At 56.9% G+C, this 21,374-nt stretch overlaps 2 protein-coding genes across 4 annotated transcripts in view; both read left to right on the top strand.

Moving 5' to 3' along the window:
* Positions 1-1,429: 1,429 nt before the first annotated feature.
* AURKAIP1 (aurora kinase A interacting protein 1) lies at positions 1,430-5,321 on the top strand. Of its 3 annotated transcripts, none has more exons than XM_068158278.1 (4): positions 1,430-1,510; positions 2,085-2,173; positions 3,689-4,137; positions 5,156-5,321. In XM_068158278.1, the coding sequence occupies exons 2-4, from the start codon at positions 2,122-2,124 to the stop codon at positions 5,261-5,263; spliced, it is 609 nt and encodes a 202-aa protein (XP_068014379.1). In that variant the 5' UTR covers positions 1,430-1,510; positions 2,085-2,121; the 3' UTR covers positions 5,264-5,321. The 3 variants fall into 3 exon arrangements, with proteins under 3 accessions (XP_068014379.1, XP_068014380.1, XP_068014381.1); XM_068158279.1 differs by having other exon boundaries at positions 1,506-1,538; XM_068158280.1 differs by lacking the exons at positions 1,430-1,510; positions 2,085-2,173 and having other exon boundaries at positions 3,693-3,794; positions 3,896-4,137.
* MXRA8 (matrix remodeling associated 8) overlaps positions 5,305-21,374 on the top strand; it is a 42,263-nt gene continuing 26,193 nt past the window's right edge. The window contains exons 1-2 of the mRNA XM_068158268.1: positions 5,305-5,390; positions 9,819-9,946. Of these exons, the coding sequence (XP_068014369.1) occupies positions 5,362-5,390; positions 9,819-9,946 (157 nt within the window). The 5' untranslated portion in view covers positions 5,305-5,361. The remainder of the gene's footprint in view (positions 5,391-9,818; positions 9,947-21,374) is intronic.

Consider the following 21,374-nt stretch of genomic DNA (forward strand, 5'->3'; position numbering starts at 1 on the left):
GTCTGAAATGCTACAGGCAGCTGGTGGAAAGATCTGTGTGTTCTGGCTGAGGCAGGGATAAAAGCAAAAGGTTCTTTGAAGTCTGGGACTGGCTTCAGCCCCACTCTCTCCTGCCAGCTGATCAGGCACTTTCATGCCGTGCCAGGATGGCGAGTTCCTGCACCAAGAGAAGACAAACAACAGCCAGGTAAGTGGGAGAGACAGGTGTGGCTGTTCCTGGACAGCAGCCACTGTCAGACCTGCCCTTGGATAGGGCTGAGGGTGTGGAAGGGAGAGGTGTCTAGCTGCCTTCCGTGACCCCCACGGCGGCAGGGATGTGAAATCTCGCTCTCACAACTGCTTGTGGCACCAGGCTGCTGCTCTCAGACCTATTTTTAGGAGGGCTGTGCTCCCTGTGAGTAAGCAGGGGAAGAGAGTGCTGTGCTCTCCTCTCAGCTGGGAACCAGGCTCTCCACCTCCCCGTGACTGCAGTGTCCGTGCAAACCTGATGGGCAAGGGGCAAACAGCTTGAACCAGTTTATTTAGGGTGAATCTGAAAAGGATTCATGGATTCAGAAGGGTAGGGGTTGGGAGGGACCTCTGAGGATCACCAAACCCAACCCCCCCTGCCAGAGCAGGACCTCCTAAAGCAGATAACACAAGAACACATCCAGGTAGGCAATGAAAAGTCTCCAGAGATGGAGACTCCACCACCCCTCTGAACAGCCTGCTCCAGTCCTCTGCCATCCTCACAGCAGAAGTTCCTCCTCACACTTAGATGGAACTTTCTATGTTCATGTTTGTGCCTGTTACCCCTTGGCCTGTCACTGGGACCACTGAGAAGAGTCTGTCCCCATCTTCCTGACACCCACCCCTTAGATGTTGTCTTAAAAAGCCTTCTGCAGCCTGCAGTGTGGAGTGCCAGGGGGAACAGCTCCGTGGTTCGGATGGCAGTGAGCAGGAGAGCAGACAGCTACGGGAACGGAGCTGCCGGCTTGCAAAAGCCTTGCAAGCTTTCCTCCCCTGGATGCTGCAACACAACACGAGGTCACTGCATGAAGTAACCGCCCAGGAGCCCTGCTCCCGCCTCACCCTGTTGTGCTACCGGGCCGAGGCGGGCAGCCCAGCCAAGCCCTGCCAGGGTTGGAGCAGTCTGCGGCACTGCCACGCTCCAGCACCTTCCTCATCCTGCTCCCGTCCCGGGCTGCCCGCGCTGCCAGCGAGTACCTGCCCCCTCCAAAGGGCAGGTGAAGGCAACCCTCCCCTGGCTCAGCCCCGCAGGGCAGGGGAAAGCCGGACCCGGCTGCTCTCCCTGACCCGGGGCAGCAGCGGGCAGCTGCCGAAGGAAGGAAACCGCTGCCCGGCTGCCGAGCGCGACCGCTCCAGCGCCACGCCGCCTCCTGCCTGCACCGGCGGGAGGACGCCACCGGAGGGCGCCACTGGAGAGCGCCGCACGCCGCCGCCACCCAACGTCGCGCCTGACGTCGCCGCCTGACGTCACCGGAAGCTCCGGTCGGGGGCGGGGGGGATGGTGAGTGATGGCGGCCGCGGGCTGAAGGGTCTGTGAGGGCAGTTTGGTAGCTCCGTGCCTCGGGAGCGGGGCGGTGGCGGAGGTGGCTGGCCGGGCTGCGGAGAGAGAGGCTGCCCAGCTGCCCGGCGCAGGGCTGCGGCCCGGCCTGCCCTGTCCCGTCCCGCGTCGCGCTAAGCCCTTGGCTAGGCCGCGCGGCTCTTCCCCACAGGCTGAGCGCGGCCGGAGCCTTCTCGGCGCTGCGGGGCCTGCCGTGGAGCAACGGCTTGGCGCGGAGCTGGGCAGAGCTCCGCCAGGGGGGTTGCCCTTATTTTCGAACCTAGGGCAGCTGAAGCTTTATTGATAGCTGCTGGGAATCGGCTGCGCCAGGGCTTGTGGGCCAGGCCCCCCCCTGCCCCCCGTCCCGCCGCGGCGCCCCGCAGCAGCCCCCCGCAGCAGCCCCCCGCAGCAGCCCCCCGCAGCAGCCCCCCGCAGCCTGCCGGTGAAACAAGGAGCTCATCCTCTGGGCTAAAGAGAGACTTCCTTTTAAACAACACCACACCTTTGCTTCACTGAACGAATCTTCTTATTTTAACAGTCCCAGCTGGCTCTGGCAGTGAGCACAGTGAAGCAGCATGTTAATAACACGAGTGACTTCCCACTTACTGAGGGCTTCACGATTTACAGGTAAACAGCTGCTCTGTGTCCTGGGGTTCTGTTTGTTTCCTCTCCTGGGGCTCTCAGCCTCCAGGTAATTTCCTTCCCAGCAAGCAGCACAGGAAGGGTGAGGCAGTTGGTGGTGTGGTGGTTATTGGATGTTATTGTGCCTCTCGTTCTCTGTCTTGTGTAGCTCTGGTTTGGCCAGAGCTGGGCACAAGCCAACCTCAGGAGGTTCAACAAGACCAAGGGCAGGGTCCTGCAGCTGGCTGGAGGCAACCCCAGGCACAAATCCAGGCTGGAAAGCAGCCCTGAGGAGAGAGCCTTGGGGGTGCTGGGGGAGGAGAAGCTCACCAGGAGCTCTCAGTGTGCACTTGCAGCCCAGAAAGCCAACCAGAGCCTGGGCTGCAGCAGAAGTGTGGCCAGCAGGGCAAGGGAGGTGATTCTCCCCCTCTGCTCAGCTCTGGGGAGACTCCACCTGGAGTCCTGCCTCCAGTTCTGGAGCCCCTATGGCAAGAGGGATCTGGAGGTGCTGGAGGGTGTCCAGAGAAGGGCCAGGAGGATGAGCAGAGGGTTGGAGCTGCTCTGCTGTGAGGACAGACTGAAGGAGTTGGGGCTGTTCAGTCTGGAGAAGAGAAGGCTCTGAGGTGACCTCATTGTGGCCTTCCAGGATCTGAAGGGGGCTCCAGGAAGGCTGGGGAGGGACTGCTCAGGATCTCAGGGAGTGATAGGACTAGGGGGAATGGAATGAAGCTGGAGGTGGGGAGATTCAGGCTGGAGGGGAGGAGGAAGTTCTTCCCCATGAGAGTGGTGAAGCCCTGGAATGGGTTGTCCAGGGAGGTGGTTGGGGCCCTGTCCCTGGAGGTGTTTAAGGCCAGGCTGGCTGAGGCTCTGGCCAGGCTGATCTAGTGTGGGGTGTCCCTGCCCATGGCAGGGGGGTTGGAACTGGCTGATCCTTGTGGTCCCTTCCACCCCTGACTGATTCTATGATACTATGACCTCTTTTGAGCTTAGGAGGAGATTCCTTGGCAGCAGAGAGGCTGACTGCAGTCAGGGCTCCTAACCACTGCCCATGCACAGGTGCCACATTGCATGGTGTGCTGTTAGCTGGTGGGGTAACAGCAGCATTGCTGAAGTCAGGTTAAGAAAGACTTCCATGCTTGTGGTGAGAGGATGAGGGGGAATGGATTGAAGCTTGAGGAGGGCAGATTTAGACTGGAGATTAAGAAGAAGCTCTTTCCAGTGAGGGTAGGGGGGACACTGGCAGAGGCTGCCCAGGGGGGCTGGGGGTGTCCCCTCCCCGGGGGTGTTCCAGGCCAGGCTGGATGAGACCCTGAGCAACCTTCAGTAGTGTAAGGCAGGAGGGTTGTGAGTGGATGATCTCCAAGGTCCCTTCCAACCCAAACCATTCCCTGAATCTATCAGTGTAACCCTTGGAAGCAGTTTCCTGTGTTGGCTCACTCTGGCCACAGCTGCCTGGCAGAGCTGTTCCCAGGGTGCTGTCTGCAGTTCTCCCTCTTCAGTGAGATTCTCTTCCTCCCCAAGGCCGCCTCCTGCCCCGCTCCGTGTCGTCCTTCCCCTGCCATCGCTCTCTGGCTGCACACTACAGCACTCAGCCCCCCAACACCAATGGAGCCCAGCCTCAGCAGTGGTATGCTCTGGACCCTGACCTGGAAGAGATGCTGGTGCCCAGGAAGCTCTCCATCAGCCCCTTGGAAAGCTGGCTGACCGTCAGGTACTTCCTTCCCAAAGGAGAAGTCCTGGACGCTCCGGAGCAAGTGGGTGAGGAGCCTCTCCAGAGCTACAGCTGCCCCCCAGCCACGGAGGGAGATGAGGTGGGGGAAGGAGGAGGAGCAGCTGGCAGCCAGGTGCAGTGCAAGAACGTGCTGGAGATCCGCAGGAGGAAGATGAACCGGCACAAGTACAAGAAGCTGCTGAAGAGGAGGAAGTTCGTGCGGAGGAGGATAAAGGAAGGGCGCAAGAAGAAACGCCAGGTGAGCAGGGGAGCCTCCTGGCACAGGTCTGCCTGCTCCTCTGCCTGCTCCTCTGCCTGGGCTCTCTGCAGCTGCTGGCTGGTGGGTGTAGGTGGGATTGATTTGAATGTGTCCAGAGAAGGGCAACAGGGCTGGTGAGAGGCTTGAACAGAGGCCAACAGGATGGCATTCAACAAGTCCCAGTGCCAGGGGCTGCACTTTGGCCACAGCAACCCCAGGCAGAGCTACAGGCTGGGGACAGAGTGGCTGAGAGCTGCCAAACAGAGAGGGACCTGGGGGTGCTGATTGACAGCTGCCTGAACATGAGCCAGCAGTGTGCCCAGGGGGCCAAGAAGGCCAAGGGCATCCTGGCCTGCATCAGGAATAGTGTGGCCAGCAGGAGCAGGGAAGTCCTTGTGCCCTGTGCTCAGCACTGCTCAGGCCACACCTGGAGTCCTGTGGCCAGTTCTGGGCTCCTCAGGTTAGGAAAGAGGTTGAGCTGCTGGAAGGTGTCCAGAGAAGGGCAAGAAAGCTGGGGAGGGGTCTGGAGCACAGCCCTGGGAGGAGAGGCTGAGGGAGCTGGGGTTGCTTAGCCTGGAGAAGAGGAGGCTCAGGGGAGACCTCATTGCTCTCTCCAACTCCCTGCAGGGAGGTTGGAGCCAGGTGGGGGTTGGTCTCTTCTCCCAGGCAAGCAGCACCAGAACAAGAGGCCACAGTCTCAAGCTGTGCCAGGGGAGGTTTAGGCTGGAGGGGAGGAGAAAGTTCTTCCCAGAGGGAGTTGTTGGCCATTGGGATGTGCTGCCCAGGGAGGTGGTGGAGTCCCCATCCCTGGAGGTGTTCAGGAGGGGATTGGATGTGGCACTGGGAGCCATGGTCTGGTCATGAGGTCTGTGGTGCCAGGTTGGACTTGATGATCCTTGAGGTCTCTTCCAGCCTTGGTGATGCTGTGATAAGCAGTGGCTGAATACTTGAGTGTTGCTCCTGAGCTGTGTCACTGGCTTTGTGTTTTGTCTTTCCCCTTCCCCCTCCTCTTTTGCAGATCAAATTTGAGAAGGATTTGGAGCGCATCTGGAAAAGAGCTGGCTTGAAAGGCCCCCCCTCAGGATGGCAGACACCCAAGATCTTCCTCAAGAGTTCCAAGAGATAAAGCAAACACACACCAACCAACCCCTTGTAATGAGTTGTGATTAAAACAAAATATTTAAGCCCCTGGCTGCCATTTAGCCTTTCTCTGAGGGCCAGGAGATGAGTAGCAGGAAGCTGCTGAAGCCATGGTGAGTGGTTTTGGGAGGACCAGCCTGCCAGCAGGGTGGTTTTCCTCCTCCTCCCCCCCACCCCACCCCAAAAGAGTGGTGTGAGCTCTTGTGCAGTGACTTGGCACTCCTGTGGTCACTCCTGTGCTGCTGTCCCCAGCTGTGTCTCTGAGCAGAGGGGGCTCAGACTGCAGCTGGATTCCTGCAGCTGCTGTTTCAGTGCAGACTGAGCTTATTGCACTGGTTAGGACACACCTGGAGTCCTGTGTCCAGTTCTGGGCCCTCAGGTCAAGAAGGACATTGAGAGACTTGAAGGTGTCCAGAGAAGGGCAACAAAGCTGGGGAGGGGTCTGGAGCACAGCCCTGGGAGGAGAGGCTGAGGGAGCTGGGGTTGCTTAGCCTGCAGAAGAGGAGGCTCAGGGGAGACCTTCTTGCTCTCTCCAACTCCCTGAAGGGAGGTTGTAGCCAGGTGGGGGTTGGTCTCTTCTCCCAGGCAAGCAGCACCAGAACAAGAGGCCACAGTCTCAAGCTGTGCCAGGAGAAGTTTAGGCTCAAGGTGAACAGAAAGTTCTTCCCAGAGGGAGTTGTTGGCCATTGGGATGTGCTGCCCAGGGAGGTGGTGGAGTCCCCATCCCTGGAGGTGTTCAGGAGGGGATTGGATGTGGCACTTGGTGCCATGGTCTGGTCATGAGGTCTGTGGTGCCAGGTTGGACTTGATGATCTTTGAGGTCTCTTCCAGCCTTGGTGATGCTGTGATTGATCTTTATGGATGATCTGGAGGAGGGGATTGAGTCCATCATCAATAAATCTGCAGCGGACAGCGAGCTGGGGGCAGGAGTTGATCTGTGAGAGGGTAGGAGAGCTCTGCAGAGGGACCTTGCCAGGCTGCACAGATGGGCAGAGTCCTGGGGCTTGAGATTGAACACATCCAAGTGCTGGGTGCTGCACATTGGCCACAACAACCCCAGGCAGTGCTGCAGGCTGGGGGCAGAGTGCCTGAGAGCAGCCAGGCAGAGAGGGACCTGGGGGTAGTGGTCGATAATAGGCTGAACATGAGCCAGCAGTGTGCCCAGGGGGCCAAGAAGGCCAAGGGCATCCTGGCCTGCAGCAGGAGCAGTGTGGCCAGCAGGAGCAGGGAGCTCATCCTGCCTTGTGCTCAGCACTGAAGAGTTCTCTGGTTCTGTGAATCATGAAGTACAAACCCCTGTGCCCAGGACAGCCCTGCTGCAGCCAGCTGCTGTTACATGACTGAGCAGAGCCCCAAAGAGATCTCTAAGACAAACCCTGCCTGAGGGCTTGGTAGCTGGGTTCTGTTTGGGTCCTGCTTTTGGGTTTGTCTGGCTGAGGCAGTTCACTTCTGTGTGCTTTAGCTCTTGCAGTCTGTGTTCTGGATGGGGTAGAGTCACCTCTGAGAGAAAGGAGGGGGGAAAGGAGCTCCCTTAGGCTCCTGCTGTAGCACCCAGGGCAGCTGCCCTGGCAGTGCATTCCCTGTTACCTGACTGAAGGGAACTCAGTCACTAGCTGGAGTGACTTGGCTGAAGGGGAAGCAAAGCTGGCCTGTGGAGCTCGGTACTGCCCTGCTCCGGCGTCAGTAGGTGGCAGTAAATTCACAGCCTCTGGAGCTCCTGGGCCACTACAGCAGCAGCTGGCTGGGGCTTCACGGTGGTGTGTTAAGGGAAGTGTGCACCCACGCTAAGAATGGATTAGTGTCCCCTCCCTGGAGGTGTTCAGGGCCAGGTGGGGTGAGGACTTGAGCAGCCTGGGCTGGAGGGATTGGGACTGGATGATCTTTAAGGTCCCTTCCAAGCCATTCTGTGATTAATCTTGCTGGAGAGCTGTTGGCATTCTGGGAGCCTTGCTGAAGCCCTGGAGAAGCATGGTGAGCACATAGTTAGGGTCCTTTCTTCCAGCCCATTTGCTCACAGTAGGCCTCATAGGGCTGGAGAACCTCCCCTGTGGGGACAGGCTGAGAGAGCTGGGGCTCAGCCTGGAGAAGGCTCCAGGGAGACCTCAGAGCAGCCTGCCAGTGCCTGAAGGGGGCTGCAAGAGAGCTGGACAGGGATTTGTTACAAAGGCTTGGAGTGAGAGGAGAAGGGGTCATGGCTTCAAGTGGATTTAGGTGAGACACTAGGAGGAAGTTCTGCCCCAGGAGGGTGGTGAGGCACTGGAACAGGTTGCCCAGAGAGGCTGTGGAGGCTCCAAGCCTGGAGGTGTAGTAGTGGCCCCAATGATCAGCCTGGCAAGAGCATTCATCACTTCTACAGCTCTTGGACACAGTTACCCAAGCCTGGAACTGCTGTGTCTGAAACCCAGCCCTGGCTGTTCACCTCAGAGGGCCTCAGGAGCTGTGCTGGGGCTTGTTGGTGGCAGGCACTGCAAAGGTTCTGTCTTACCTATTGCACAGCAGAGCCCTGGCCCAGTTTGCTTTCACTCTTGGCCACAGGATGCAGTTTCAAACTGTGCTAAGCCAAGAGAGAGTCAGGGGAAAGCTGCACCTGGCTTGCTGCAGGGGGCAGCTCTAAGTGCTCTCTGCCAGAGAATCAGAGGCAAAAGCTGCAGGGGGAGCAAGAGTATCTCACATACTCCTCACAAGGCTCTTCCTCTCCAGAGTCCCTGCATTCCAGTCCACCTGCACACTCAGTGCCTGTGGCAGCAGCAAAAAGGGCTGTGAGCCACAAAGATTCACCTCTGGTTTGTCTCAGGGGCAAGGGAAGGTCCAGCAGTCCATACAGGATGTTTCCTTTCCCTTGGGAATCTTGCTCTTGCCCCACAAAGCCTCTTGGAGAGTCTGTTAGCTGTTCAGGCAGCCCTGAGGTCATGCAGACAGTGAGTCTGAGCTCAAGGATCCCCTCCCCATGTTGTCCTTGGCACTGCCAGGGACTGTTTGGTGGCTGTCCAGGAAGGAGTCATGTGGAGAGGAAATGGAGTGGAATGTAATGATGGTTTCTCCAGCTCCTGCTGGTGAGGCCAGGCCTGAAGCTGCTTCAAAGCAGGAGCTGCACAGGTGGTAGTGGGACCAAACCCACTGATCTGAGCTGAAGCTGGCTGTGGCCACACAAGAGGTTTGAGTGCCCCTGAATCCCAAAGCATGGGGAGCCTGTAAACCAACTCAGTGTCTTGGTGGTGCTGTTAGGCTGCTGTCACCTTGGGAAGATGCAAAGTGCTGGTTGGGGGTGACCTCAGCTGTGCTCTCCCAGGAGCAGGCAGGGGGTGTGGGCATGCTGAGGCCAGCAGGCTCAGGGCACCTGGCTGCACACAGCAGAGGCAGAGCTGTGTTCATTGATTCACAGAATGAGTAGGAAGGGACCTTAAAGCTCAGCCAGTTCCATCCCTCTGCCATGGGCAGGGACACCTCCCCCCAGCCCAGCTTGCTCAAGCCCTCATCCAGCCTGGCCTTGAACCCCTCCAGGCAGGAGGCAGCCACAGCCTCCCTGGGCAGCCTGTGCCAGAGCCTCCCTGGGCAGAACCCCTTCCTAATTTCCAGTCTACAACTATTTCCTTGTGCTCTGCCTGTCACTGCTGCACTGGCTGCTGACAGGGAGCCTGCCCCAGGCTTGCTGTGTGGAGTGTGGCTGTGTTGTGGCAGTGGTGGTTGTTTTGGTGAGGAGAGGGGGAGCTTGGTTTGGCTGCTGTGAGCTAATCTCTGTGGGCTTTTCTGGCTGGCTGATGTGGTTTGGGGTTGGTATGTTTGTGTGTTGGGGGTTGTTTTTCTTTGCACCAGAGGGACAGAGGGTGGGGGAGCTGCCTTCCCCTGTGCTGCAGGAAGGTTTCTCTGCATACCATAACCCTGGCACTGGCAGCCAGGGCTCTTTTGTGCCTCTGCTGTGGGCATCCAGAGAAGGGCAACAAAGCTGGGGAGGGGTTTGAGAGGGGAAGACACAGGTGGAAGTTCAAACATAGATAACCAAGGCATAGATAACCAAACACAGATAATCTTTTTTGGCTGCACAGTGTGGGGATGGTGCTGACTCCACCACCTCCCTGGGCAGCTCCAATCCCTGACCACCCTTGGAGGAAAGAGATTTTTCCTAACATCCAACCTGAACCACTGCTGAGGCCACACCTGGAGTCCTGTGTCCAGCTCTGGGCTCCTCAGCTTAGGAAAGATGTTGAGCTGCTGGAAGGTGTCCAGAGAAGGGCAAGAAAGCTGGGGAGGGGTCTGGAGCACAGCCCTGGGAGGAGAGGCTGAGGGAGCTGGGGTTGCTTAGCCTGCAGAAGAGGAGGCTCAGAGGAGGAGGAGGTTTGACTGGGCAGGGAGTGGGATCAGGTGGCTGTTAGTGCCTTGTCTCCCCAGGAGCTGTGGCTGCAGTTCTGTTGCACTACAAGCAGAAAACATCCCCCTGAGATCTTGCTCAGGAGTGGATTGTTTCACCTGCTCCATGAACAGAGCCTGCTGCTGCTCAGGCAGGCCTCCTGCTGACAGAGTCTCATTGCCTTTGGCATGTCTAGGGCTGGACAGAACACTCCTGGAGCCTCTTCTCAGCAGCTGGGAGCTCTCCAGAGACCTCTAGCCACTTGTGATGTGACTGGTGCTGAGACCAGGCTGGGAAGTCCTGAGCAAGGAGAGGGCACAGCAGGTAAAAAATCCAACCCTAAGAGCTTGGAATGTGTCAGGTTTATTTGAAGGGGAATGAAGAGCTTCAGGCAGGGTGCTTCTGCCTGGGCTTTATCACCAGCTAGGGAGCAGCTGGTTTATCTGGCAGGAGAAGCAGCCAGGGAAGAGCCTGCCAAGGGAAAAAAACAATGGGAGAAGAGACTCCAGCAGTTAGAGTCAGCAGCTTGACTGTGTGTAAACAGCAGCACAGTTACTCACCAGCTCCAGCCCCTGGGTGCTCCTGAGTCAGAGCTGTTTCCTCTCCTGACGAAGCAGCAAGCTCATTCTGGAGCAGCCAGCTGGAGCCTGTTCAGCAGCAGAATCAGCAGGTACCTCCTGGAGGCAGGAGCTCTGACTGGCCACCAGGGCTCAGCTGCCCTTCCTTGGCTTCCCTGACCATTCAGCTTGTTCCACTTACTGCTCAGAAGATGCTGCTGCAGCTGGGCTTTGATTCTGCTTCCCCTAGGTCTGACTGGGCAGCCTCCAGAGAGCTCTCTGCCTGATTTCCCTGCCTGTGAGGTGCAGGGGATGGGCTGTGTTAGCACTGGCTCCCTGCCATCTGCCAGAGCTTCTGCTGTGGGCCCATGGGGACAGAGCTAAGTGTGTCCCACTTTCTGACAGCATCAGCCATCCTTTGGGGAAGGGAAGAGGGTTTGTAGCCCTGGGAGGGACAGGAAAGGCTTCCCTCTCACAAGTCACTCATGCAAGAACCCCAAGGCTGGGACTGTGGAAGAAAAGGGAGCAGGAAGGAAGCATTCTGACATCTGTGCCTTGGGTGAAACAGCCTCTCCTTGAGTGATTCCTGGTTAGGAGGTGGAGCTAGGGAGCAGAAAGGAGAGCAGGGCTCAAGGAACCTGAACATCCCTGCCCTGTGCTGCTGGAGGAGTATCCAGGGGTGCTTGTGCTCTGCTCCCCAGCCCACAGTGGGAGCTCTAAAAGAGCTTTGCTGGGGGTGTGTTGAGTTTATTTCTTGGTTGGTTTGGGCTTTTTTCCCTTCTTGAGATGGTTTCTGTACCTGAGGCTGTTCATAGATCACAGCTGCAGGGCATGGGGTGGGTTGGAAGGGACCTCCAAGCTCAGCCAGTTCCAACCCCCTGCCATGGGCAGGGACACCTCCCACCAGCCCAGCTCAAGGCCTCATCCAGCCTGGGACATCCCCAACCTCCCTGGGCAGCCTGTGGGTCTCTGGTGTTCTTCTCTCTGAGGGAGGAGGGCAGAAGTGCAGAGGGCTTCCTGGTGATGCCTTGCAGTCAAGGCCTGACAGTGCTGCAAGTTGTGTAACCCTGGTGCTGGGCACTGCCCCATCCCAAAGGGCTGGCAGCACAGCTACAGAGCCTGCTGTGGTGAGAATGGAAGCAGGGAGCCTCTGCTTGAGCTGTGGTCAGGCTCAGCCTGCTTGGCCTGCTCCAGGGGCACATGAAGGCGTGGGAGGGCTGCTGGAGTGAGGCAGGATGTCTGGATGGGGTTTGTCAGGCCTCCATTTCCTTCTCTCTCTCCTTCAGAACCTAGTGTAGGATGAGCAACTCCCATCTGAAGTGCCCTGAGCTCCAGGGTGCGGCAGTGTGCAAAGTGCAGGCCTCCTCTTTGCAGAGTGCTGCTGAGCAGGACCCAGCTCTGCCTCCCTGCTGCTGTGGGCTTTGGAGTGTAGGAAGGGGATGAGTAAGAGCCCAGTGGAGTGTCACAGTGGTGAGCTGCTGCCTTCCCTCCTGACAAACACACTGCCTGAGCAGAAGTTCAAAGCAGTGACTTGATGCCTCAGCCATTTCCTCCTGAAGCTGAGTGCTGCCTGGCAGCTGCCAAGCTGGACCAGCAGTGGATATCTGTCCCCTGGAGGGGGGAGCCTGGGGGGTTTGGTGTGGATCTGCAAAGCTCCTCTGGGGGTGAGTCAGTCCTGTGTCACAGGTTGGATGCTCTCCTGTCTCAAGCAGCTGATGTTCAGAAGTTAATCTGGGGGTGGGAGGGGGGAATCATTCCCCTGTGGAGATCCAGAAGCTTTGAGGACACTCAGCTGCAAGTGGTGGCTTGGTCAATAAATCTTCCCCCTGCTTGGCAAGGAGCTCTGACAAGAAATCCTCCCCTGCTTCCTAGCAGCACACAGTTGCTGGCTGGCTGCTGGGCACCTTTAGAGGGAGGTTTCCAGATGCAGACAGATGAAGAGAGCCAGCTCCTGACCTTGGGACTGAGGGTAGCTCCAAGGTGGACTTGCACATCTCTCCAGCCCCTCAGGGTTCATGCAGGGAGTTTGAGCTCATACCTGCTCCCCTTGGCTTTTTTTCCCCCCTCTTCACTGCATTGCAAACAGTGCTGGCTGCTGGAGTAGAGTGGAGAGAAGTGCTTCAGAGGGGAAACAAAATACACACACACACTGATTGTCCTGTGGTCTCCTGAGGGGAAGCAGCAGGTAGCAAGGCCTCTTCTCTGCCCTAGGGGATCAGAACATCACGGAATCACTACGGTGGGAAAAGATCTCAGAGAGCATCAAGTCCAACCTGGCACCCAACAGCTCCTGACAGCTCAACCATGGCTCCCAGTGCCACATCCAATCCCCTCTGGAACACCTCCAGGGATGGGGACTCCACCACCTCCCTGGGCAGCACATCCCCAGGGCCAATCTCTCTCTCTGGGAAGAACTTTCTCCTCACCTGCAGCCTAAACCTCCCCTGGCACAGCTTGAGACTGTGTCCTCTTGTTCTGGTACTGCTTGCCTGGGAGAAGAGACCAACCCCCACCTGGCTCCAACCTCCCTGCAGGGAGTTGGAGAGAGCAAGAAGGTCTCCCCTGAGCCTCCTCTTCTCCAGGCTAAGCAACCCCAGCTCCCTCAGCCTCTCCTCCCAGGGCTGTGCTCCAGACCCCTCCCCAGCTTTGTTGCCCCTCTCTGGACACCTTCCAGCATCTCAACCTCTTTCCTAACCTGAGGGTCCCAGAACTGGCCACAGGACTCCAGGTGTGGCCTGAGCAGTGCTGAGCACAGGGCAGGATGAGCTCCCTGCTCCTGCTGGCCACACTGCTCCTGATGCAGGCCAGGATGCCCTTGGCTTTCTTGGCCCCCTGGGCACACTGCTGGCTCCTGTTCAGCTGCTGTCAGCCAGCATCCCCAGGTCCCTCTCTGTTTGGCAGCTCTCAGCCACTCTGCCCCAGCCTGCAGCACTGCCTGGGGTTGTTGTGACCAAACCTGAGAGGCCAGGAGGATGCAGCAGGCTGTTGCAAAGTGAAGATTCAGGCTTGTGGCCAAGTGATGTCTGAGTTTCAGGGCTCACTGGAGCTTCTCCAGGGCTGACAGACAGGGATGGTTTTGTCCACCTGCCCTTCAGGCTGCTGTGCACAGAGTCCTCACTCCAAGGCAGGGCTTCCCAGGCTCCCTGTGAGGACAGAGGCAGCACAGTCTGGGCAGCAAGTGCTACCAGGCTGCCATGCAGCTGCTCTGGGCTCTCTCCCTGGCTCTGCCACTGCTCTGCTCTGTGGATTTGGGTGAGTCATTTCCTTTTGTGTTCTATGGCTCCCTCCTGCTCCTCTCTGTTTAGACTGCAAGCTTTTCCTCCCAGGAGCTGCCTGTGCTGTGCATAAAGCCTGCTTGTGTGGGACAAATAAACACAAGTGAGCTACTGCCAGTGAAGGAAAAGGCACCAAGGCCTTGCAAGCATGAATGGGGGAGCAGGAAGAAAGCACAGAAAGTGTTCTTGGCTTGGCTGGCTCAGGAGACAGTGGAGGTGACACAACCTGACCAGCTGCCCACAATTAAAGAGTTCCCTTTGCTTCAGCTCAAAGATACTTTCATAGGCAGGACTTGCAGCATTGCCCTTGGTATAGGCTTTGATTTGTGCCAGAGGTCTTGGGCTGGGGAGATTGGACTGAAGGCAGATCCTGGCCTGGAGAGGTTGGATTTAAGGTAGATTTGGGCCTTGGGAGATTGGATTTAAGGCAGATGCTGGGCTTGGGAGGTTGGATTTAAGGTAGATATTGGGCTTGGGAGATTGGACTGAAGGCAGATTCTGGGCTGGAGAGATTGGATTTAAGGGAGATCCTGGGCTTGGGAGGTTGGACTGAAGGCAGATGCTGGGCTGGGGAGGTTGGGCTGAAGGCAGATGCTGGGCTGGGGAAGTTGGACTGAAGGGAGATCCTGGGCTTGGGAGGTTGGACTGAAGGCAGATGCTGGGCTGGGGAGGTTGGGCTGAAGGCAGATGCTGGGCTGGGGAGGTTGGGCTGAAGGCAGATGCTGGGCTGGGGAAGTTGGACTGAAGGGAGATCCTGGGCTTGGGAGGTTGGACTGAAGGCAGATGCTGGGCTGGGGAGGTTGGGCTGAAGGCAGATGCTGGGCTGGGGAGGTTGGACTGAAGGCAGATGCTGGGCTGGGGAGGTTGGGCTGAAGGCAGATGCTGGGCTGGGGAAGTTGGACTGAAGGGAGATCCTGGGCTTGGGAGGTTGGACTGAAGGCAGATGCTGGGCTGGGGAGGTTGGGCTGAAGGCAGATGCTGGGCTGGGGAAGTTGGACTGAAGGGAGATCCTGGGCTTGGGAGGTTGGACTGAAGGCAGATGCTGGGCTGGGGAGGTTGGGCTGAAGGCAGATGCTGGGCTGGGGAGGTTGGGCTGAAGGCAGATGCTGGGCTGGGGAGGTTGGACTGAAGGCAGATGCTGGGCTGGGGAGGTTGGGCTGAAGGCAGATGCTGGGCTGGGGAGGTTGGACTGAAGGCAGATGCTGGGCTGGGGAGGTTGGACTGAAGGCAGATGCTGGGCTGGGGAGGTTGGGCTGAAGGCAGATGCTGGGCTGGGGAGGTTGGGCTGAAGGCAGATGCTGGGCTGGGGAGGTTGGGCTGAAGGCAGATGCTGGGCTGGGGAGGTTGGGCTGAAGGCAGATGCTGGGCTGGGGAGGTTGGACTGAAGGCAGATGCTGGGCTGGGGAGGTTGGGCTGAAGGCAGATCCTGGGCTGGGGAGGTTGGGCTGAAGGCAGATGCTGGGCTGGGGAGGTTGGACTGAAGGCAGATGCTGGGCTGGGGAGGTTGGACTGAAGGCAGATGCTGGGCTGGGGAGGTTGGACTGAAGGCAGATGCTGGGCTGGGGAGGTTGGACTGAAGGCAGATGCTGGGCTGGGGAGGTTGGGCTGAAGGCAGATGCTGGGCTGGGGAGGTTGGGCTGAAGGCAGATGCTGGGCTGGGGAGGTTGGGCTGAAGGCAGATGCTGTGCTGGGGAGGTTGGACTGAAGGCAGATGCTGGGCTGGGGAGGTTGGACTGAAGGCAGATCCTGGGCTGGGGAGATTTGGTTTAAGATACTGGACTTGAGGTGGATATAGAGCTTGAACTCCTGGGCTTGAGCTATTGGACTTGAGGTATTAGAGTTAAGCTAGATAATGGACTTAAGCTACTGGGTTTGAACTTGAGACAGATCCTGCACTTCTTCAGGTCTGGGACCTGCTATTGAGCAGAGGATCTGCCTTTGGTGAGTTGTTGGTTGCTTGGCTTTGGTGGCACCCATGGGGCAATGGTTTCAAAGTGGAAGAAGCTGGATTGAGATGAGACACTGGGAAGAAACTCTTCCCCCTCAGGGTGGTGAGGCACTGGATCAGGCTGTGGAAGTGTTCAAGGCCAGGCTGGATGAGGCCTTGAGCAGCCTGATCTGGTAGGAGGTGTCCCTGCCCATGGCAGGGGGCTTGGATCTGGATGATCATTAAGGTTCCTTCCAACCCAAACCCTTCCCTGATAGATGATAAACCCACTTGGCTTTTCCTCCCCTTCCCCCCACACCCTGAGCCCAGCTCTTTGGATTTGATGTGGTGGAAACAAAGTCACCAAATGCAGATTCTTCTTTTCCTTTCATCCTGGGTGGGGGGGAAACCTAATCTTCAGACATCAGTCTGGAAAGAAATGCTAATGATAAATCTGTGCTGCTTTCCTGGGCAATTCCTCTGTTTGGCTAACTGCTTCCTATTAATGGGGGCTGAGATGAAGCCCAGGAATCTGCAGCTGAGAGGGGTTTCACTCCAGTGCCATCCAAAGATGCCAGACCACAGAGCTGCCTCCAGGCAGAAGCTGCAGACAGAGCTCTCTGGCCTGTTGGGGGGGCAGCAGTGCTGGGAGGACACAGAGGCACAGTTCAGGAGGAGCAGTCTGCTGCCTGCTGACCTCCTTGCTGCATGTCCAAGCCTCTGCCAGGCAGGCTGCAAAGCTCAGTGCCTTCAGCTGAGCAAAGCCCTCTTAAGAGTCCATCCAACCAAACCTGAGCTCCCAGCATTTCCCACCTGAAATAGAGGTGAAACCAACCTGGTTCCTGTCACCATCTGGTTCCTGTCTGAAATAGAGAGGACTCTGGCAAGGCCCTGGCAGCCTTTCTTCTCCCTGCTAGCCTGGTGTGTGCTGGGCATGGCAGGTGCAGGGCTCCAGGAAGCCAAACCACTTGTGAGGGTGCTGGAAGGTTCCTTCCCCTTGCATGGCTGAAGCTGCTGTGCTTGGCCAGGGCCTGTGGCCAGGGTGGAGAGCTGCATGTGCCACAGTGGGCAGCTGAGGGATGCTTCTGGTTTGGAGAACCAACACCCAAAAGAGCTGTGGGAGTGAGGAAGGGGAAAGGCTCTGGGCAGTGGTCAGGTCAGGCTCCATGGAGAGCCTAGTTAAAGATCCAGCTCCTGAGGGGCCAGAGTGTTGACACAGCTGCCCCTCCAGCACCTCTTTGGAGCAGCCAGGCTCTGGGCTGACTGGAGGCTGTGCAGAGCAGAGTGAGGAGAGGACATCTGTGAAATAGCCTCCCCTGTCCCTTTCCTCCTCCTGAACCCCAGAGAAGCTGTTGCTCTCTCCTTCCAGTGGGTGGTTTCCTTCAGTAGGTTTGGCCTGAACTTGGCTTCTTTCAGTCAGGAAATAGCCAATTCATGAGAGCAGCAACCACAGCAATCTGTATCCATCCCAGCAGGCCAGCAAGGAGCAGGCAGTAACCTCTGCAGTGCCAAAGCTGAGGGGCAGAAGGTGGGAAAGCAACCTGGAGTTGCAGCCTGGAAGCCTCTGCCTGTGGTGGAGAGGAGCCAAGGGAAGGAGAGAGTGTTCTCTCTGTGCAATGGGAGCAGCTTCTTGCCTCCCAGCCACACATTTGCCAGGCTGTGCTCTGGTGAGGCAGCTGGACAGAAGGACTTGAGCCTCTCTCTGGCCTGACAGGCACAAGAGGAGAGGCTCCTTCCACTAGACTCTGGCACCCCAGCAGGTCAGGGTTGGCTTTGCTGTGGTGCCTGAGAGTCTGGCAGCAGGTCTGCAGCTTAGGGACAGTGTGGGGCTGCATTTCCTTGCCTGCAGCTGGTTGTGGAGTTGGACTCCTGCAGATATTTGAGGCTTGCAGAGGCAGGGCTGTGCTTGTGCAGTGGGGGTGCTGCTGGCCTGGCCATCCAGGCTGCTGGCATGGCTCAGCTGCTGAGTGTGGGAGCCTGGCCTGGCAGTGACTGCCTGCCTCTGACTACCCCACTGCAGAGCAAGGACAGAGGGGAAGTCTGCAGTGATATTTCTCTGGGGGCACCTGAAGATTGCTGTACAGCTTCTCCCTAGGAAGCCAGCAGCAGCTCACCTGGGTCTGGCTGGGGCAGGGTGCTGAGCTGCTGGAGTTAACAGCAGGCTGCTTCCTTGTTATTGTTCCCATGGTGAAGTTATTCAATGATAATAATAGCTGCAGTTTCTTGGAATTCCTTTGGAAGTGGCTTCTTCTGTCTGCTGCTGGAGACAGGATCCTGGCCCTGGGCTGGATGCTTCCCTTGCTGCAAAGTGTTAACTGTTTAGATGTTTGGTTAAGGATTTTAGAATCATAGGGTCAGAGAGCTGTCAGGGTTGGAAGGGACCTCAAGGCTCAGCCAGCTCCAACCCCCCTGCCATGGGCAGGGACACCTCACACCACAGCAGGTTGCTCACAGCCACATCCAGCCTGGCTGCAAACACCTCCAGGCAGGAGGCTTCCACCACCTCCCTGGGCAGCCTGTGCCAGGCTCTCACCACCCTCCTGGGGAAGAACTTCTTCCTCACAGCCAATCTGAATCTCACCACTTCTAGTTTTGCTCCATCCCCCCCAAGTCCTATCACTGACACCCTCAAAAGTCCCTCCCCAGCTTTTTGGTGGAATGCTCTCCTCTTTCCTGCACCACAGCCCTCCTGGGGGCAGAGGGAATCTCCCTCCTGGTGCACTAGGTGGTACAGAAGAATCTAGAGGGAAAGAGACTGCAGTGGAGCAATTCAGTTTGTCTCCATGGAGTGGCAGGGGAAAGCTCCTGCCTTGGAATTTGAAGCCCTCCTATGAGAGCCCCACATAAATTTAGCTCTGTTCTACAGAGGGACTTTTAGGAATGACAACTTTTCACTCCCTTGCCCCAGCCTTTTCCACTTGGTGACTCATTTGATTGTATTTCTAGATCCCCTGAGCACTGCCAACCACAACCAACAACAACAGAATGCAAGCAGGCAAAGCTTTACCACAGTGCAGTTTCTAACAGCTGCAGGAGCTCCTGGCTTAATATTCCTCTCCTTTGCCTGCACATCTTGCATTGAAAGAGTCCTGCAGGAGCTCCTGGCTTTGGATTCCTCTCCTTTGCCTGCAGATCTTGCATTGAAAGAGTCCTGCAGGAGCTCCTGGCTTTAGATTCCTCTCCTTTGCCTGCAGGTCTTGCATTGAAAGAGTCCTGCAGGAGCTCCTGGCTTTAGATTCCTCTCCCTTGCCTGCACATCTTGCATTGAAAGAGTCCTGCAGGAGCTCCTGGCTTTGGATTCCTCTCCTTTGCCTGCAGATCTTGCATTGAAAGAGTCCTGCAGGAGCTCCTGGCTTTAGATTCCTCTCCTTTGCCTGCAGATCTTGCATTGAAAGAGTCCTGCAGGAGCTCCTGGCTTTGGATTCCTCTCCTTTGCCTGCAGATCTTGCATTGAAAGAGTCCTGCAGGAGCTCCTGGCTTTAGATTCCTCTCCTTTGCCTGCAGATCTTGCATTGAAAGAGTCCTGCAGGAGCTCCTGGCTTTAGATTCCTCTTCCTTGCCTGCAGATCTTGCATTGAAAGAGTCCTGCAGGAGCTCCTGGCTTTGGATTCCTCTTCCTTGCCTGCACATCTTGCATTAAGAGAGTCCTGCAGGAGCTCCTGGCTTTAGATTCCTCTTCCTTGCCTGCAGATCTTGCATTGAAAGAGTCCTGCAGGAGCTCCTGGCTTTAGATTCCTCTCCTTTGCCTGCACATCTTGCATTGAAAGAATCCTGCAGGAGCTCCTGGCTTTAGATTCCTCTCCTTTGCCTGCACATCTTGCATTGAAAGAGTTCTGCAGGAGCTCCTGGCTTTAGATTCCTCTCCTTTGCCTGCAGATCTTGCATTGAAAGAGTCCTGCAGGAGCTCCTGGCTTTAGATTCCTCTCCTTTGCCTGCAGATCTTGCATTGAAAGAGTCCTGCAGGAGCTCCTGGCTTTGGATTCCTCTCCTTTGCCTGCAGATCTTGCATTGAAAGAGTCCTGCAGGAGCTCCTGGCTTTAGATTCCTCTCCTTTGCCTGCAGATCTTGCATTGAAAGAGTCCTGCAGGAGCTCCTGGCTTTAGATTCCTCTCCCTTGCCTGCAGATCTTGCATTAAGAGAGTCCTGCAGGAGCTCCTGGCTTTGGATTCCTCTCCTTTGCCTGCAGATCTTGCATTGAAAGAGTCCTGCAGGAGCTCCTGGCTTTAGATTCCTCTCCCTTGCCTGCAGATCTTGCATTAAGAGAGTCCTGCTGCATTCATTCCCCTCCAGGGCTCAGGCCATTAGGCTGGATTCAGAAGGAGCCATGCTCCCAAGGCTGAAGCAACACTTTCCCACCCCTGGCTAAGGTGCTGTGTGGAACAGGTTGGTGAAGACTGACTTGGGGTCTTTCAGCACCTTGTCCTGCTTGAAAACAAAAGAGGTTTTTCCACTGGAAAGGAACTGGGGTCTCTTCCTGGACTTGGATTGGTGTGGTAGCGAAGCAGAGGACACTTAAAAGCAGCCTGGGCCACCAGCAGCCTTGGTGAGCTGTTCCCACCACTCCCTGGGAAGGTGCCTGCTCTCTTCAGCTTTGGCTAGTGGAGTTTCAGCTGTTGGAAGAGTGTCAGCACAGGATTTAATGCCATGCTTGCTTAGCTCTGCCTTTTTAAGCAGCCCTGTCCCTCCTGAGCATCCCACAGCACCCCAGAATCATTGGGGTTGGGAAAGACCTTTGAGTTCATCAAGTCCAACCATTCCCTGGCTCTGCCAAGCCTGGTGCTAAACCATGGTCCTCAGCACCACAGCTCTGTGCCTTTGAAATCTCTCCAGGGGTGGGGATCCAAGCACCTCCCTGGGGAGCCTGTGCCAGTGCTTGAGAGCCCTTTCAGGGAAGGAGTTTCTCCACTGAGAGAAGAAGTAGTAGTGCTCTAAAGGGAAAAAGCCCAAAGCCAACCAAACAACAAACCAGGGCTGACTCTGCTCTGCAGCTGCAAACTGAAGCAAGCTGAGCTTTAACTGCTCTGTGAGTGCAGAGTCCCTCTTGGGAAGCAGTGTTTGGAGCTGCAGCATTCACTGCTGCCTTCCCTGCTCCACTGCTGCCTTCCCTGCTCCTTGGCACTGATTGCTTTCAGCAACTGATCTAACTGGGGCTTAGATAAACACAGTTAAATACAGCAGTTCAGGCTTGAGCAGCTGGTTGCTGTCATGGAACAGCCATTCCCCTGAGCAGAGCTTGGCATTGCTGTGCCCTACCACTGCTGTCAGGGCTGATGTTGCCTTGTGAGCAGGCAAAGAGCAGCAGCAAGGTACCAGCTCCTCTGTGGGGAAGGTTACTGCAGCCTGCTGGCTGCTTGTCTTGGAGCCAGGCAAGCAGCTGCTGCCACAACTCAGATCACAGAAGCACCAAGGCTGGAAGAGACCTCAAAGATCACCAAGTCCAACCTGTCACCACAGACCTCCTGACTAAACCACGGCACCAAGTGACACCTACTATTGGATGTGGCACTTGGAGCCATGGTCTAGTCATGAGGTCTGTGGTGCCAGGTTGGACTTGATGCTCTTTGAGGTCTCTTCCAGCCTTGGTGATTCTGTGATACATCCAATCCCCTCCTGAGCACCTCCAGGGATGGGGACTCCACCACCTCCCTGGGCAGCACATTCCAGTGGCTAATTACTCTGTCTGGGAAGAACTTTCTCCTCACCTCCAGCCTGAACCTCCCCTGGCAGAGCTTGAGACTGTGTCCTCTTGTTCTGGTGCTGCTTGCCTGGGAGAAGAGAGCAACCCCCACCTGGCTCCAACCTCCCTTCAGGGAGCTGGAGAGAGCAAGAAGGTCTCCCCTGAGCCTCCTCTTCTCCAGGCTAAGCAACCCCAGCTCCCTCAGCCTCTCCTCCCAGGGCTGTGCTCCAGACCCCTCCCCAGCTTTGTTGCCCTTCTCTGGACACCTTCAAGTCTCTCAATGTCCTTCTTGACCTGAGGGGCTCAGAACTGGACA

The sequence above is a fragment of the Melanerpes formicivorus genome, unplaced genomic scaffold, assembly GCF_026170545.1.
Source record: "Melanerpes formicivorus ecotype bairdi unplaced genomic scaffold, bMelFor1.0.p_v2 SCAF_39, whole genome shotgun sequence".
Taxonomy (NCBI): Eukaryota; Metazoa; Chordata; class Aves; order Piciformes; family Picidae; genus Melanerpes; species Melanerpes formicivorus.